The sequence below is a fragment of the Triturus cristatus genome, chromosome 5_1 (assembly GCF_964204655.1).
Source record: "Triturus cristatus chromosome 5_1, aTriCri1.1, whole genome shotgun sequence".
NCBI classification, from domain to species: Eukaryota; Metazoa; Chordata; class Amphibia; order Caudata; family Salamandridae; genus Triturus; species Triturus cristatus.
In genome coordinates, this window is record NC_140587.1 from 449759856 (window position 1) to 449779402 (window position 19547).

General features: G+C 45.6%; 1 protein-coding gene across 1 annotated transcript in view; it reads right to left on the minus strand.

Moving 5' to 3' along the window:
• The window catches only part of TMEM67 (transmembrane protein 67), a 1162308-nt gene that overhangs the window by 471727 nt on the left and 671034 nt on the right, over positions 1-19547 (minus strand). Inside the window, exon 14 of the mRNA XM_085605278.1 lies at positions 7764-7869. Within this exon, the coding sequence (XP_085461404.1) occupies positions 7764-7869 (106 nt within the window). The remainder of the gene's footprint in view (positions 1-7763; positions 7870-19547) is intronic.

Sequence of the window (19547 nt, forward strand, 5' to 3'; positions counted from 1 at the left end):
GCAGCTATTCTATTCCTTTTATTCGAATTATTAAGGCCAGAGACATTTAATGAACAAATCTTTATCCCCTTAAAGACCATAAAAGCAGCCAAAAACAAAAAAAAGTACTAACTTGTGTTTACCATGATCCCCATGGTAGCAGACATACATTCCCTTATGACATTTAAGATAACAATACCTTGTTCTATATTCTCTCTATTGGTTACTGTAGACATTTTACCCTTTTTACCCCACAAAAGTGACCCCACCTTCCCCACCCGATGAACCCCAAAAACTCTCACCCCCCCCACCCCTCAACCCCCCCTGTAACAAGGCTTTAGGACCAATGGTCCTGTAGATGCAGGTTCCCGAAAGCCCCCTGCCATTACTCGCGAATCTTAGCTCTTAAACAAATAAAGAAACAACCCTAAAGAACAAGTTACTTACCTTCGGTAACGATGTATCTGTAAGAAATATTAGTTAGTTAGATTCCTCACCTTAGAATATCACCAGGCGTCAGGCTGGATCCGGAAAGATTTTTGTAGCAATACACCTTGCGCATCACTAGGCGTCGCCTGCGGCTCCGCGTCCGTCGTCGTTCGCCGGAATGACGTCGTCGGAGTACTTAGACGCCGCCCTCGCGCGCTGACGTCAGTTCTTATACATAGCTTTCCGCGCCAGGGACGCTGAGCATGCAATAGACCGACACTGGTGCCAAAAAATCTAGGGCCCTGAAAGGGAGAACCTTAACCCTAGATGTCGGTTCGCAGAACGGGGAGGCTGGGTGGGTCGGTGAGGAATCTAACTAACTAATGTTTCTTACAGATACATCGTTACCGAAGGTAAGTAACTTGTTCATCTGAAAGAAACACGTTAGTTAGATTCCTCACCTTAGAATAGATACCCCAGCAATACCAACCCCGGAGGTGGGCCTGCGAACCAAGATCACACCAGAAAGTCCTGGAGAACAGAACGGCCAAAGTGGCCATCTCTCCGGACTTGGCTGTCCAGGCAATAGTGCTTGGCGAACGTGTGCAGTGAAGCCCACGTCGCCGCCTGACAGATGTCCTGCAAGGGGACTCCCCATCCCAGGGCAGTTGTCGACGCTGTGGCCCGGGTGGAATGGGCTCGCAGCCCAACAGGAGGGACCTTTTTCGCCAAAGAATAGCAGAGTTTAATACACAACACGACCCATCGCGAGATGGTCCGCTTGTGAACAGCTTTACCCTTCTATGCACCTACATATCCAACAAAAAGTTGGTCATCCACCCGGAACTGGTTGGTGCGGGCCAAATAAAATGACAGCGCACGTTTTGGGTCCAGACGGTGGAGCCTCTCTTCATCTTTTGAAGGATGCAGAGGCGGAAAGAAGGTGGGCAGCGTGACAGCTTGCCCGATGTGAAAGAGAGTCAGGACTTTAGGAAGGAAAGAAGGACGGGTCCGGAGGACAACCTTATCCGGATGAACCGAAAGGAAGGGAGGCTTAGCTGACAGAGCCTGGAGCTCACTCACCCGCCTAGCGGAGGTGATAGCCACCAGGAAGGCAGTTTTCAGAGTCAGTAGACGAAGTGGACAGTTGTGAAGGGGCTCAAAGGGAGCGCACATCAGAAAAGTAAGAACAAGGTTCAAGTCCCACTGAGGCATTACGAATGGAACAGGAGGGAACATATGAGTAATGCCCTTGAGAAAACAGGAGACAACAGGGGACTTGAAAAGAGAAGGCTGATCAGGAAGCCTTATGAAAGCAGAGATTGCAGCAAGATAACCTTTCAAGGTGCCCAGAGCAGAGCCCTGCTGGGCCAAAGAAAGAAGAAAGAGGAGAACCTCAGAAAGAGGGGCAAAAAGGGGATCCACAGCCTTTGCTGTGCGCCATACCACAAATTTGTTCCACCGGCAGGCGTATACCGTCTTTGTGGAGGGACGCCTGGCTGCCAGAGTGACATCACAGACTTCAGGAGGCAAGTCAAATGGCATCAACTGCCGCCGCTCAATCTCCACGCATGGAGGTGGAGGCTGGACAGGTTCGGGTGGAGGACCGTCCCCTGCTGCTGCGACAGAAGGTCCTCCTGAAGAGGCAGTCGTATCGGGGGATCAATGGACATACTGAGTAGCTCGGGATACCAGTACCTTCGTGCCCAATCCGGAGCCACCAAGATGACTTGGGCCCGGTCGCGCCTGATCTTCAGCACTCTGGACAGAAGGGGTATAGGCGGAAAGGCGTACAACAGACCGCAACTCCACTCGTGACGAAAAGCGTCTCCGATCGAGTGCCGCCTTGGAAATTCCAACACGCAGAACTGCTGACATTGCGCGTTCTCTTCGGTGGCGAATAGATCTAACCAAGGCTCTCCCCACTGCAGAAAGAGACCTTGCGCCACGTCCGAGTTCAGACGCCATTCGTTCTCCATCATGCACCGGCGGCTGAGTTCGTCTGCTCTGGCGTTCAGAGAGCCCGCCAGATGTTGAACCACTAGGGTGATGCCCTGATGTTCCAGCCATGTCCAGAGGCGCAGAGCCTCCTGAGAAAGGGTCCACGACCCCACCCCGCCCTGTTTGTTGCAATACCACATGGCGGTGGTGTTGTCCGTGAACACCTGCACAACACTTCCCCGGACAGAGGGAAGGAAGGCTTTCAGTGCAAGTCGGATCGCCCTCAGCTCCAATAGGTTGATATGGAGCCGAGTCTCAGCCGAAGACCAGAGTCCTCTGATCTCCGCCTCTCCCATATGGCCCCCCCATCCCAGGAGGGACGCATCCATCACTACGACATGCTCCGGTTGGGGTAGGGAGAGGGATCTGCCGCTGACCCAATCACGATTCGTGAGCCACCACTGCAGCTGGTTTGCAGTGCCCTCCGAGATCAGGACATGGTCGGACAGGTTGCCTCGATGCTGGGCCCACTGAAACTTCAGGTCCCACTGCAGAGCCCGCATCCGCCACCTGGCGTGAGGTACCAACAGGATGCAGGAGGCCATCAGCCCCAGAAGCCGCAGCACCAACCTGACCGAAACCCAGGACAGAGGCCGGAAGATGGAAATCAGGGCCTGAATGTTCCGGACCCGCTGTTCCGGCGGATAGACCCGGAACTGCGCCGAATCGAGAACCGCTCCAAAGAAAAGGAGCTTCTGGGAGGGACTCAGGTGCGACTTCGGCACATTGATGGAGAACCCCAGCGAGTGCAGGAGGTCGGCCGTAGTCTGGAGGTGGGAGACGACTTGCTGGGGCGAGCCCGCCTTCAACAGCCAGTCGTCGAGATAGGGGAAGACTGGAACCCCTGATCTGCGCAGATGAGCTGCGACCACCGCCATCACTTTTGTGAACACCCGTGGGGCACTGGTGAGGCCGAAGGGGAGCACGGTGAACTGAAAGTGCTCCTGACCCACCGTGAACCGCAGGTAACGCCGGTGGGCCGGCAGGACGGGGATGTGGAAATAAGCGTCCTGCAAGTCCAACGCTACCATCCAGTCGACAGGGTCTAGGGCAGCCAGAACCTGAGCTAAAGTGAGCATCTTGAACCGGTCCTTCCGGAGGAAGGCGTTGACGCTCCTGAGGTCCAAGATTGGGCGTAGGCCCCCTTTGCCCTTCTTGGGAACCAGAAAGTAGTGGGAATAGCAACCACGACCTACTTCTGGACCAGGAACGCGCTCGACGGCCTCTTTGGCCAAGAGGGCCAAAACTTCCTCTCGTAGAAGATGCAAATGATCCCCCGACATATGGTGGTTTAGCGGTGGCATGGCTGGAGGGGTCGTCTCGAAGGTGAGGGAGTAGCCCGTTCGGACGATTTGCAGCACCCTCCTGTCCGACGTGATGGAGCGCCAGTGGAGCTGGTGAAGGCGAACTCTGACGCCCACTGGCGTTGAATGGGCCTGAAAGCCCGGACTAGGAGGGCTTTGAGGCGGATGCTGCCGGGGTGGATGTGGACTGACCGGCACGTTGACCTCCAGTACCGCCTTGGCGGAATCCACGTCCGCGACCGCGTGCAGGTTGGTTCTGCGGGCGGTGTCTTCATACCCCTCCCAGTCGCCCTCGTCATCCGATTCCCGATAAACAGGAGGCTAAACTGGGGAACGACGTCGTCCGGGGACGGCGTCGGAGGTGGAACCGGTGTCGGCGCCGGCGGAGGAGGTGTCGTGAGGTCGACCGGCGCTGACCGAGATCCAGGCCTGGATCCCTCGGATACCTGCGGCGCCCGGGCCGGAGCCGCTGGCATGCGAGGTCGCCCAGTCGAACCTGCAGGGCCCGAAGGCGCGCCTACAGGCGTCGACGGCGGAGCCAGGCCCCTCATGGCCAAGAGGAAGGCACTGACTTCCGCCGGAGTCGCGTCAGTCCCAGGGACCGGCGGGTATGGGGACGGACGCGGCTCCTGCGGCTCCGATGGAGCCGCGGGGGTGGGACCACCCTGACCCTCGGCCGAGGGGAGTCCGAAGAGCGATGTCGTCTCTTGGACTTCTTGGAGTGCTTCGACTTACCCGAAGACCCCGACGAGCGATGACGATGGCTGCGGCTCTGCGATCGGTCCTTGGACCTCCTCCTGGACCGGGACCGAGAGCAGCGCGGAGCCGAGTGCCTTAGCTCAAGAAGCTTATGGGACCGCTCCCGCCTAGCTTTTAATGTCAAGGCCTGGCAATCGAGGCACGACTCCGCGTCATGGTCGGCCCCCAGGCAATAAAGGCACCGGCGATGGTGATCCGTCACCGACATCAGGCGATGACAGGCGTCACAGGCTTTGAAACCAGGCATCCTACCGGCACCAGAGTCGAGTCGATAGACCAAAAAGAGTCAAAAAAGTTAGTCATAAAATGACTAGGGGTAAGCTCTTCCCGGATTGGCGCTTACTGGCGCGGAAAAAAGAAGAACTGACGTCAGCGCGCGAGGGCGGCGTCTAAGTACTCCGACGACGTCATTCCGGCGCACGACGCCGTCGACGGACGCGGAGCCGTAGACGATGCCTAGCGACGCGCAAGGGGTATAGCTAAAAAATCTTTCCGGATCCAGCCTGACGCCTGGGGATATTCTAAGGTGAGGAATCTAACTAACGTGTTTCATTAAGATTCGTATATAAGAGAAAAAGGGGTGAAAACTCTCTAGTAGTTATCTACCACTAAACTACAGAGCAGAGAAAAACACCTTCCTATATTGAGTTCAATTTTTTTTTAGCAGGCCCTTCACTAGTGAAAAAGCGAGTATGATCCTTACTGATCACTTTTAACTTTGCGGGATTTAGTAAGTACGCTTGAGCCCCTTTAGCCTGAAATTGTGCAATCAATTCCCGTAGCTGCCATCGAAGCTCTACTGTAGACCGGCAAAAATCCGGTCGTACAAAAAACTCAAAATCTACTCCCGCTCTGTTTTTATCGGGTCGTGCCAAGTGAGATACCTCCTCTCATGCTAAAAAACTTTTAAATGCAATTAAGATAGCTCTTGGTCTATCATTTACTTGGCCAGCTCTAGGACGAATGGTAAAAGGAAAGCGATGGGCACGTTCGATCTATCTGTCCCAGTCCCACTTAGTCAACTCAGGGAACGCTGTTTTGAATAGTTCAACTATAAATCGACGTGGGTCATGCCCTTCCTTCCCTTCCGGAATCTGAAGCACTCTCAGATTGTTCCTACGTGCCCGATTTTCAATCTCAGTCAGCTTCCATTGCGTATCATCTTTCTCCGATTGAAAAGAGGTAGTCAGTTTCTTTTGTTGAGCCAGTTCGTCCTCCAAATTAGAAATTCGAGCTTCTGCCTCATTAAATCTTGCGACAAAATCAGCATGAGATTTCGTCATTCGTCGAACTGAGTTCTGCAATTTCCGACATATATTTTGGAGTCTCTGACTTTCTTCTCTTGTTTCAATACGATGAGGCATGATCTATTGGTAAATTAGTGTAAGAGAAATATCTTCTCCAGGATTAGATGCATTTTGTACATTATCAACCAATGGCGGTCCCCCCTTACTACTTATAATTTCTTCCGAACAGTGAGGGGGCTACCCTCCATAAGATCGCCAGATTCCTCCAAAAACAAGCTACTATGATCACTACCATCAGCAGCACTCATCTGGGTAGTATACTGATTTACCAAGTCCTCACAAGAAGATGTTGAATGATCTGATAAGGAATAAAAGTCCTCCGACTCCACATCAGGTGCCAGCGCTTGGGCCACAGTTTTTAGACAAGTTAGAGTACTCAGATGTAGACCCCCCTTACTGCCCCCGGGTCTTTATGAATAGAGCTTCCGAAATTCTCATTATCATCATTGCCATTACTATCTTCCAAATTAACCTCACGAACTAGCGGGGGATCTACTAAAATCCATGGCTGTAAATCCATAGCAAAATTCTGCGACTCTGTCCCAGTTTCTACAACAGCAGTCACATCCATTACCCTAACTTTATCCAGCATGTCCTCAAGAATAGTTTGATCAGCAAAACTCTGATCTGCAGTGTCATAACTTCCTTCCGTAAGAGGGGCAGGTTGTTTCCCCTTACGCTTGTCTTTAACAGCTGAAAAAAAAAAATCGCCGGAATCCTTTTCTTCTCCCCCTTTGCCTTAGAGACGACAACTGCATTAGCAGTAACTGCTGTTCATTCTTTCAATGCCTATCAGCGTTCTTCTGGACTGGGGCATGGGGCTGTGTTCGCTTCTGTGGTTGATCCCTGCTCAAACTGATAAATACTTTGGTGAGTTATGCAATAGGATTCAGTCTAATTTAATAGATCCTCATGATTCAAAGACTGGGAGGATTAGGAGCAAAGGAGATAATATTTAAGGTTACTTACTTCCTCCTCCTCCTCCTCCTCCCAGTACTTACAAATCCTGCCACTGCCCCTGTTGTGTGGATGACTTTAATAGCTCTTGGGTGGTTTTGGTAATCAACAAAGAATGATTTGATGTAGAGTTGTTGAGAACACCTGTGAAACCCATGCCCCTTAAATATTTATCTGAGGGGTTCTCCACATTTTGTGTACAAGTGTGCATTTGTGATGCCCTTGAAAATCAGCAACATATTACTAACAAATAACAGATTTAAGAAGGTTCATACAAAAGGGACATCCTTGACTAAACCTTCAGGACTCTGCCATCATCCTAAGCCTAAGGCAGGCTTGGGACAAGGCACACAGTAGCGTCTGCACCAGATCAATCCACCTCATGCCTAGATAAGCTCTTTTGAGGATATTCTTGTAGACTCACAGAGAGTGACTGGTCTGACTGCCATGGCCCAAGGTTGCAACAAGTGCTCTGCTGTGCAGCTTCACACGGTCACACAGCAAAGTCCTGCAGAGCAAATCAGGCCACTGCTTACATAATGGGACACCATGCTGTACTGTATTTAATAGAAAAGGGCACTTCCCCCGTGCCTTCACTTAATTTTTGTTGTTACTCTTAGAGTTTCTGATAAACTGACAATTAATGTTTACAATCTCTACACTTTTTCTGTTTTTACATCTGCAATTTGATACAACAGAATAAAGATATTGACCACTCTTAGATTGCATTATTTTTTATGATTATAAATGAATACAACACAACACTATGCAACCTGCCAGCGTTGAGAATTTGAAAAGCAAAACAGATTATAAAAAAAATACTCAGTGATCAGAAAACATTAATGAACCAGAGGTCCACAACATGTACCATAAATATACTGCATAAATCAAGAAAGGATATATTCAATCACTAACCCCATCAATTTTGTGTATTTTATTATTGTTTTTATCTAGAAAACTAAACTACAGACATACCAGTAACAGAACAAACAAACAAAACAAAAAAAGTAACATAATAAGAACATACCTCCACGGTCTGCGTTTTTACCTTCTGCACTTGAACGTCCGAGTAGGCAACAATAATAAGGGGAGTATATATCGATCCTTTTTGAGTGTTTGGTATGAGTTTGATACTAAGAGAAAAAAAACACCAATACTGTTATTGAGTCAATATAGACAGATTGCATAAAACTGTGAGACATATTAGAAGAACAGTTAAACAAATTAGTACACTTCTCAGCAGCATATGTCTTGTGCCAAGCACAAACGGAAAAATAATGATAAAATACATTTCATGTCCACAAATACACACAATACATGCTCAACTTTATGTTTTGTTGATTGAAACACTACTGATGGTAGATATTCAGCGGAAAAAACATAAAATATCATGGGTAACTGTGATGACTATTTATTTTAAAAAGTAACATTTGTAAAAGAAAATTATACTTGAACGCCTAAAACCAAAGGGCTTGTAGTTGGTCGGAGAGCGGGAGTGTTGATTTTTTTCTACTGTCTATATTGTTTGTTGCCTAGTTTGTGCTGCTAAAGGATAGGTCTTACAAAGGAACATTGAGGGCCTTATTACAAGAGTTAACTGTGAATGGGTCAGAAACTCCTATTTATGAGGCCCAGTAACATTTCTCCTGGAGATTTTGGCTGGTTTTGAAAATGACATAGTACCTGGAGGAAATTGGTAACTCTGAAACCAGTAATTACTGATTTCCAAATGAATTCCTCTTTTCTCTGGGACACCTCATTATTCCCATTAAATATGCCCATTTTGGAATTACTGGTAATATAAACTTGAGAGGGTGGTGAAAAGGAAATGGGCTTGAGGGGCCCAAAGCATTCTACCATGTTTCCTTGGGGATTGAAAAAAGAGCAAGTGATTGTTTTTTAATCAGTACTCTTTAACCAATGCAATACAAGATTTCTATAACATGCAAGTGGAGTACAAATTTTGAAAACAATGTGGCTTGTCTTCTAAATGACAAGTGATGCCACATACATAGCATAAGAGAGAGAAGGAGCTTGCCTGAGGGTTAGGCTGGGAAGAAAGGATCCATCTTCCTACAATTCCATCTCACCAATAGTGCCAGGAAAGGCCATTCCTCCACCTAAGAACCACTCTGATGCACTGAAGGGTCTCTCTCTGAGAACTGACAAAATCAAACGAGACACTGAGGGGAGGATTCCGATCCGGGTTGGAAAGCACTCCGACCGAGCCGGATCCGGAGTGTTTTCCGACCGAGCCAGAGTCTTGCAGTCCGACCGAGCGAGTACGATGCGGCCGTATGCTGCCGGACTCAGTTCGGACGGACTACCATAGAAGTCAATGCGAGCCGGTCGTACGACGCGTACATGGGCTCCCATTGACTGAATGGGTACGTCGCAGACAAGTGCGCCCCCTACACTGGGTACGCGTCGGTGCCATCCGCACCGGACATGCCTTTGTTGGAGAGACCCATGGGTCTCCCCCTGTGTCCGAGTCGTAGGGCTGCGGGTGACAGGGCGTCCGACACGGACTCCCAAAGGCAACCACCTGCACGATTTGCGTGCCGGACACTCCGGCTCACACAGGCTGTATGACGCGTGCATCGAACTGGCTCGGTCGTGAATCACATCCATTGCACGCCACAGTTAGCTTACGACCGAGACGTACGGAGCGGTTCCGACCCGGAAACGACTCGGTTGGTGAATTTCATTTAGCTCGCATCGTACTTGCTCGCTCGTATAGCTGTATGAGTCGGACGGAAAATACGCGTACGGCTTGTAATTTTTCCGGCCGGATCACGCTCGATGCCCCTCCGACCCGGATTGGAATCGGCCTCGTAATAATTAGAGGCTCACTGGTGGCCTTTTTGACAGTGAGTCTTCTTTCTCCTTTGATGTCAAATGCTTGTTTTTGAATCAGACTTTTCCATCTAAGGCTGGACATCAATGATCCCTTTATCCTCTGACATTGAGCAGTCAGTTAACTTGCGCTTAAACTTGACATCTGGTCCAATGACGTGGGGGGGGGGGGCGCGCAGAGGCAAGTAGAAAGCAGAAGATGGTGTCCCCATCTTTGGGGCGCAATGAGATCCCATGTCTGGGTTGATGGCTTTGTGGACTATTTTCTACTTTGCTTTTCTTAATAGGAGTGAGTGGGGGATGGGGCGATGTAAATGGGTTTTCAGCTAAATTTAGTTTCCAGGGTCAAAATGTAACTGTGAATTACTATTTAAAAAAGACAGAAATTTTGTTTACTTTATGCAAGGTTTGTTTTATTTTTAAGATCATTTTCATACATTAGATATTACTTACTGAAATGTGCTCTAGGATCCAGCATATATTCAAATATTCAGAGAAGATTTCATGATGGAGGATTGTTCAAAATGTTTTCAATCAAAACTTGCTAACTTTCAGTTACTGTCACATATTAGTTTGTCACTTTTTCCATTAACAGGCCTTGTGTTTGGTGTCTCTAAGCTTGGATTTTGTTTCACTAGTCTGAACACAAACCAGTGTTTCATTGGGATACCTGCCTTTCGAATCCATTATAAGTGTGTAGTAAGTGAATTAATTTCTCTCTTACACAAAATCTTTAACATGTTTATCTTCCCAGTCCGTAGGTTTTAAATGTCTTTTCTTTTAGAGGAGTGGTTTATCAATGCCATCATTACCTCTTCCTTTCCAGTGACCTGCTTTTTTTCGCGATTTATGGAAATTTACAATCAAACATTCCTCTTTCAAAATGTCAGTAGTATTTCACTGTCTCTGCACAGTATCAGCAGAGCACATTATCTACAGTGTCTAGTATGAATAACCATTTTTTTAATTCACCTTTGCCTATTTATTCAAATATCTCCCACATTCACAATAAACTTGAAAATAACCTCAATCGGATTTACATTTTCTGAAGTATGAAGATCCCTCGAAAAGGCAGATTAAGCCCTGGCATAGGCTAATGGTGTTAATCCTAGAATTAGAGTCACATCACTCATTGCAGTAACTTGTGTACTCCTAGGCTTTAGTTTTCTTTCTTCAAGACTCATGTTTTGCTTGTATCACAGTTAAGAGAAACAGAAACACTTTCTTGCACAGCATGAAAGGACTTAAAAATCAGAGGCCTCCACTCCCCAACATTTACTTTGCCTCAATTACTTTTAACCACACAAGTGGAATGGCTAAACAAGAGGTTAGATAGGACATGTAAATTAAGGCACTTATAAATGTAGTCTATCATAGATACCACAATGACAAAAAGTTTACTTCTTAATCTCTGCTTCCTTATTCCCATACAAAGGAATTAAAAAACTAAAAAACATGTGATGAGGAAACCAGCAATAATTCACATATATTTTCTAGTCAAAGATGTCTGGTTTTGTCATTCTGACAGACATGGGGCACTAACTTCCAATGAGCAACGTCTGCAAAAAAAAAAAAAAGGAAAGTGGAAGAAGCCAAGGTTTCCGCTTCCACATGACTTAATGAGGGCTACAGATGTTTCCCCACATCTTAAAAGAGTGAGTATGGATTTTAAAAAGTAGTACTTATGGGGTTATTGCTTTCCCCTTTTCATCTGTAAGTCACATTCATGACAATCTCTTGGATGAACGGAAATCATTTTTGTGGTTCAAATCAAATCTGAGGACTCTACAGACAGTGGAGAGCCCTTTCCTTTTCACACAAGAGAATCAGACAGATTACCTGGAGTTGAATTTCCTGGTTGAAGTACATCTACTGGAGCCTACTGTTCAGAGTGCTTTGTTTACCACATGATTTATAGATGTACTTATTTATTTATAAATAATCCTGCCTGTCCTAAAACGTATAAGCCATTAACGTTGAGTGTTATAGACTGAATACAGCAAGATATTTCTAATGCTTCCCTCACCAAAACAACGATGTGACTGTGTATATGCCAGAGAACATTGGTCAGAAAACTCTAGAAAGTCAAAAATAATAGTCTGACATGATCCAATGGGTCTTGTAACCAATGCGGGTTACACAAAATTGTGCAGTCAGAAGAAGATAGCCTTTGAAGAGCCAATACAAGAGGTAGGACTGCAGAAGAGGAATGGTAACCTGAAGCTGATGTACAAAGTAGTCAAAGAGATTGCAAGAATGCAACAGACTGGCAAAAAAAGATTGTGCCATTGAAAGAACGGGTTCATTCTGAAAGTGGAAAGAATCATCATTTGTTGAGGGACCATTTCTTCTCAAATGAACTAGTTGATTTGAAACTGCCATGGATGGCTTTTTCATGTCTAGTGAGAGATCCACTTTGAATAGGGCTGCAATGAGCTGAGACAGATGTATCTAAGATTCCCCTAGTGAGATAGCGTGAATAAGCTAATCCAAGTAAAACAGATACAATTACTTGTTTACTCCGGGAAAACTTTGCAAGGAGGCAAGCCCACTCTGATAAATAGCAGTGTATGGATAATGTGTGTCACTACTACAAACAGTAAGAACCATTAAAGAGGCAGCCAAATAATCATTCAGCAGATTTATGGAAAGCAGCAAATTCCTTGATGTAGTTCAGATACTGTGCCATGAAGACCATCTTAAACAGATATAGAAGGAAATGCAAGTACAACATGAAATGTCCAGAAGACTTTGCATTCTCCTGTCCATTACAAAGAACTGGCAGTAGAATCCCTGGCTAAATCTTGGTGGGGAAGTACCTGTTCAGTTCTTCCCATTTGTAAATGTTGAGAAGGGGAGAGTCCACGCACTGGGACACAAAATATGCAAACTGGGTAAAGGAACAAACTATAAAAAAAGAAGATGGCATTACAGTCAACAGACCCAAGGATTTTCCCTACACTGTTTTGATATTATGAAATACACACTGGTGCAACAAAGCAATTAACCAATTACAAACAGCTAATAACTTTGGGCATATACGGTTATGTCTGAATGAAAGAACTCTAGATGAGCAGAGGACTATTTTGCATACCTCCACCTCATTTGAGGGCATATTCGGTTAAATTTTCCTAGCCCCAAACAGAGTAACGCGTGTAGCCAGGTCTCTGCAGAGAAAGGGAAAATTGACAGGTATCTCAAAGCATTCCCTGTAAACTATGCACACTTGAAAGAAAGGCATTTTGAATTTAGAAGCGAACGTGCCTGTCAAATCACTCGCAGGAATACAAGGTGCTTATCCGATTTTGCCCCTCCCACCCCAATCCAGGTAAGCCATTGTAGGCAAATATAGTTGTGAGAATTTATTATACCTTAACTTGTGGAATAGTTTTATATATAGATTAAAAATTTTATATTCATAATGCAAATACTAGCAAAGGAAACAAGATCAGAGTAATAAGAATGAAACTACCCAACATTACTGTTTGTTAAGTGATAATTTCAGCCTACACTTGTTTTCTGATATGCCAGTCTGTAACGCTCTTCCAGCACACTTCGGTACAGACCACATGATTGGGCTGCTTGGATTATCAGCAGGAAATGTTCTGGCTCCAGATGTAGATGATCAGATATAGATGCTTTTCCTCTCTCAAAAGAAAGACAGGACTAAATATTTCTGTGATGGGACAGAGTACTTTCCTTGTAAGGATAGCATGGCAGTCCATTGATGGGTGTTAGTGCATTGCATTAGCCCATTGCTGGGCTCAGTACTTGGAAACTGTTGCCAGAACAGGTGCCATTCAATCATTCTTGGCAGAGACTTCTTCCCGAAACTCAGCAGAGAAGCAGTCAGTAAATACTGAATATCACACTAGTAGATACTATAATGTCCATATACCATCTGCATATATAATTCTCTATGAAGAGATTTATTTGTTGCAGTATCATATCATTACGACACTATGCAAATATGGTCAGGGCCTATCGGCTTACAAATAAGAAGTAGTTACTACACATAATTAAGTAGTCATTATACCCTACCATAGGAGTGAAAATTTGTCAAGTATCGATAACAGAATAATAAAAAAATCACTCAACTTGAGGTGGGAAAACCACCATATAACAAGTACATCATGCAGAAGGACTTATTTCCACTGCTTCTGCCTCACATTGTGCAAGGACATTCTCAACTAAAGATCTAAATTGCATTTTACCATCAAATGGAATGTCTCTCACCGTTCCCCGAGCTTCCTTGATGGATATTAAGACCTTTCAATTACACATATTAACAGTTCCCGATTCTTATCTCTGCTGTCTGAGAGACTATTAGAAGTATTTGAGGAGGCAAGTTCAAGAGGTCCCTCCCCCCACCACTTTGTGGAAGGGAACTATTTGCATGCTGCCTAAGCCGGGTGGCGATCCCATGGACTAAATACTCATATAGACCACTGACTATGATAAACACAGACACCAAGATACTCTGTTGAATCCTAGCCCTGAGCCTTAGAGCAGTAGTGGGGCAATTGATATATGAGGACCAATGTGGTTTTATGCCAGGCCGTAGTACGGCCATGAACCTTCAGTACTTAACTCACATACTGCAGTTGGTAAGTAAGAGTGATACAGAGATGGCACTGATCGCAGTAAATATCACTAAGGCATTCAACATACTTGATTGGGCCTATCTGATGGAAGTCCTGGGGGATATGGACTTTGGACCTGTTTTTGAGTCTTGGTTGCAGTTAATATACACAGTTCCCTGTGTCAGGGTTCAGAGTGGGGTATTCTTTCAGAGGACTGGGGAGTGGAGAGGGGATGAAACAGGGATGCCCCCTCTCCCAATTGCTAGTTACAGTGGTCATGGAACCCCTGCCGATATGGCTCTGCGTAGTCCTTGTAGGACGTGGGGTGACAGTCAGCAACTCCACTTGCTTGGTGTCCCTCTATGCTGATGATGCATTGTTCTACTTGCAGCAGTCGAGGGAAGCAGTGCAGGAATTGCTGTGTAACTTGGTAGATTATGGGGAGGTGGCGGGCCTCAAGATCAATAGGTCAGAGTCCCTCCTCCTTCCACTGGGCGCACTTGCAGGTATGACCAGAGGGCAACTGACGGACTTTGGACTTCGGATAGGAACTGGACAGTTTTCGATACTTAGGTCTAAGAGTGGCAGGGGACCCTGAAATCAATACAAGTACAATGTAGAACTGGCGATCGATGGGCTGCGTGCTTCGATACATTTGTGATCCTCCCTGCCTTTGTCCATAATTGGAAGCGTGGCTCTTGCCAAAAATATTTTTCCCATAGATGCCTCTATTTAGTATAACACTTGATTTGCCCGCTGTCACCAAATAGGTGCCAGACATATAACAGCCTACTGATCTCAGTGGTGTGGATGGGAAGGAGAAGTAGGGTTGCCCTGGATACTCTGAAGCATAATCAAGATGATGGGGGGCTGAGACTTCCAGATGTTGAACTGTATCATTATGCAGCACATCTACAGTATGCGTCAAAATGGACCATCGAGACAGACAACTGGGAGAAGACACTAGTTAAGGGAATGTGGCAATCATAAACCCCAGTTAAAGAGGGGCAGTAAGGCTGAAGATGAGTACCCCTATCTGGTGTGACATACCACCCGTGTATGGGTGTTGGTCTCATCCTCTAGAGACCTGGAGATGTGGATTTTAAAGCCCTGCGGGATATCAGAAAAGGCATGTTCATCCTGCAGTGGCAGACGGGAGGCTACAAATTACTGGGTGACTTATATTCTGCAAAACAGTTTATCTCCTTTCAGGAGGCCAGAGAGGAGTTCTCGATTGGCGAGAGACAGCACTTACAGTATGAAAGAATTAGCTGGAACTGCCAGGGAAATCTGGACAGGGTTCCCCAATGCACTGGCCCTGACAGAGACGCTACAAATGTTGTTACATGCAGAAGAAGGCGGACATCTGATATCCATGCAGTACACTGCTATGAAGGCCGATACCCCTAGGAGAGATCTAGCGGCCTGTGAACCTGGAGCGCTGAGCTTGGAGAAGAGCTTGCTGACATGGAATGAGGCACAACATGTGCACTGGTTAATGGGATTTCTGGCATCGTTAGATTTAAGTTAATACAGTTCAATTATGTCCATCACAACTACCTCACCCCCTTTAAACTGAGCAGAATTTATGCCTGCCGCACGGCATCTTGCCAGGGAAGCGTGGATTTCCTCCATTTGGCCTGGGCCTGCTCCTCGGTACAGACGTATTGAAGGGCTATTGTGCCTCGCCTCAGGGAGTTGACTGAGATTACCGAAGAACTCACCCCACAACACCGCCTATTATGATTCCTAAAAAAGCCAAGGTGGGGGGTGATGCACCTCAAATTTTTGCACTTCGGCGTTTTTGTTGGAGAAACGCCAGATTGCAATGGGATGGCTGGGGAAGTGGCCTCCAGCATTCATATATTGTGTTCTGGACACACTGGAATGGGCAATAGCTGAGAAGGTAAACCTTAGGGCTTCACGTAGGGACAAGAAGGCTGTTGAGGACCTGGAAACATGGGATACACTGATCACTGCATTTAGAGAATGGAATGAGGAGGAAGTGGGAACACCAATGTCTCTGCGACAGAGGGAGGTGGGAGATTTGAAGGTCTCCCAGGATGGAGTGCCAATACATGAGAAGGAGAATCAGTTGGGGGCTTACTAGATGGGATTTCCATGGCTAATGGAAGGAATATGTATGGAATAAGATCTAATTAACTATGCATACTGTGTACATAAGCACATGGAGTAACACCACTACTAGAACTGTCGGAAATGTAAAGGCATATTGTCAGTATAGGTGGGCTCATACACACAGTCATGTTTGTTATCTGTAACAAACTGAGTGCTATGTATAAGGAATATCAATAAAGAAATGTATTAACTTTAAAAAAAACAGTTCCTGCATTGCACTCCTATGGAATTCAGCTCTCAATCGTTAGGCCCTTCAGGACATGCTGCCTCGGTGTGTTTTCTGAACAGGAACACAGCAGCAATGTGTAAATTGCTATTATGAGATGTGAACATAGTCCCTGCCGTCTCTACCACCTTTGTTCACCTGTTTTACAATTACTCCGCAGCTTTTGACGGGGTGGATTGTAGCTATTATAGGTCAAGTTAACTAAAATGGAGCATCTCACAATCTTTACTTAACATAGTTGCCCTTTACTCGGATACTTGGGTACAAATTAAACTAGATAAAGACGACTAAGTAACAGAACTAATAGAAATAAACTGAGGCCTAAAACAAGGACGTGTCCTGGTGTGGTAAAGCTCTCTTGGGCCCACTTTGGTTCGCCTTTTTGCTTTACATTTTACACATTTTAGCAGACTTCGTTTTAGCCCTGCTATCTTTTACATGTTTCATTTTGACAATATGATTCTAAGTAATGCTGCATATACTGCTTGTTTTTAGAATACTTTTCCTGCTACATAATCTGTACTCTTCATTCAAGTCTAGGAACATCTAGACTGAGCATTGCATCAGAGATGTATCACTAACACAGTGATCAATCAATCAAATATCTTTATTCGAATGTAAAACATTACATTCATAAAAGTACATTTTAAAACATACAGACATAACATATTCCTTTGGTATAAAATAAAAGAAAACCATCCATTTCATCTGTGAGACGCAAAATAATGTGCAAGAGTTTTGTAGAGCCAGGATAACACATAAAATGCAACAGGTTAAAAATATAAATAGTTATACAAAGTTAAAAAGGCATAAAAATACAACGATAGTAGCAGCATAATTAACCTTCCATACTTTTCCTGAAAATAATAGCGAGTTTCAAAAAGCTACATACAAACAAAGTACAGTCACAATTCAGGAGTTGGAGGTAATAAAGTGCAGGTTTGATCTGGGTAAATTGTAGAACCTTTAGACAAGGCTTCAAATACAACTTCCGAGGTACTAAATAATAAGGACAAACAAATAAGAAGTGTGCCAAATCTTGCGGAGACTTCCCGTCGCAGCCGCAAGCAGGTAACACTTGCCCTCGGTGGGCTCCTCTTGGTGTTGCCAACAGGAGATGAAATAAGTCAAAACGGAACCTTGTCAGGAGATAGCGTTCATACCCGGACATAGGCCAGGATAGATATGGTTCCATTTGAGAACATGTTTTTAGTAGGGCGTGTTTCCTTACACTATCTTTCATCAGCTCGCCCTCCTCCCGGGCAAGATACCTAGTAGACATGAATGTCTTTTTCACAAAAATTACATCAGCTTTGGTTATAGAATTTGGGGATGAGAACAAATCCGGCCGCCCCATTTCAGTGAGGCGGTCGCTAATGTACCTCAGCCACGGAACCTTAAATCTACCTTCCCAGGTTAGAGCTTCTTCTAATATAGCATGAGTGAGAGGTATATCGTCATTTAGCCAGGAGTTCAACCAACATAATAGGGGATTTGCTGCTATTCTGTCAATCAGGTATGGTACACCTAATTCCTCGTGTACCGAGAAATTTCCGGTGCCCCTTGGCAGCCTCAATACCTTCTTTAAGAAGTTATTTTCTGCAACCTCTAGGGCTCGTGTCTGGCAGTAGCCCCATATCTCACTGCCATAGCAGGCGATGGCGACACTTTTGGCTTGATATAGTTTGAGCAAGGCGGCCACCGGACTATTGCCCATTTTTCTAGCAAAGCCAAGTATTGCTGCATTGACACGTATTACTTCGCCCTTCTTTTTAGCAATAGCTGGGCCCCACTCTAGTTGGTCGTCGAGGAGGACCCCGAGGTATGAGAAGGTTTTGGAATTTGGAATTCTTTCCCCATTTGTATGAAAAGAGTTGGGTTTACGCGACCCCTGGCCTATTTTCATAGTGTAGGACTTTGAGTTATTGATACTTAAGCCTCTGGACTCCATAAATTCATAGAATGAATTTAGAAGTTTCTGAAGACCAATTGCGGTCCTTGAAATAAGGACAGCGTCGTCCGCATAGAGTAAGACTGGGATACCTTTTCTGCCTACATAGGGGTAGTCTGCACCTGTTCTCAACAAACAGTCCTCCAGCTCATTTATGTACAGATTGAAGAGAAATGGTGCTAAAATACATCCTTGGCGGACGCCCCTATTAATTCTGATGTCCCCTGTCACCTTCAGGTCTTGTGAGTAACGGACGTTGGCTCTTGTATCTGAGTGCAGATCGATCAGGACATAAACTAAGTTCTGATCAATGCCCATTTTTAACATAATGTCCCATAATTTACCTCTGTCCACACAGTCAAATGCGGACGATAGGTCCATGAAGGCCATATGTATGGTTCCCTGGCGGGCTAGAGTGTATTTGCTTACAATTAAATACAGGTTCAGACACTGGGTTACTGTTGAGTGGCCAGGTCTGAAGCCGTATTGTATTGAAGATAGAATATTTTCCTCGTTTGCCCATGTTGTAAGTCTGTTCAAAATCACACCCCCTACCACTTTTGCTACGGAGTTAATTAAAGATATTGGCCTGTAGCATATCGGGCTACCGCGATCACCCTTTTTGAACACGGGGACGATAATTGATTGTCCCCAGGATTTTGGGCACCCAGAAGTTACAGCTGCGTTTATTACATTCGTAAGGATAGGAGCCCATAACCGAATACAGGATTTAAAAAGATCCGGAGGGAGGCCATCCGGACCAGGTGCCTTATTACTAGTTAAGCCTTGAATTGCCTTTTCTACTTCGTTGACTGAGAAACAGGGAGGCTTCTCCACTGAGATTAAAAAGTCATGGTCTGGAAGTTGATCATGGCTTTTAAAAATTGCACTAAAATGGGACACCCAATCTGCCTCTGGGATGTTTGTGCCTATTGCAGTATCACTTGGGTTGTCAAACAAAGGTTTGTTGACAATCTCCCAAAATTTGCTGCTATTTCCCAGGACAGCTGGGTCAAGCAGGGACTCCCAAATACTGGCCTTAATTTCCTTTTTCCG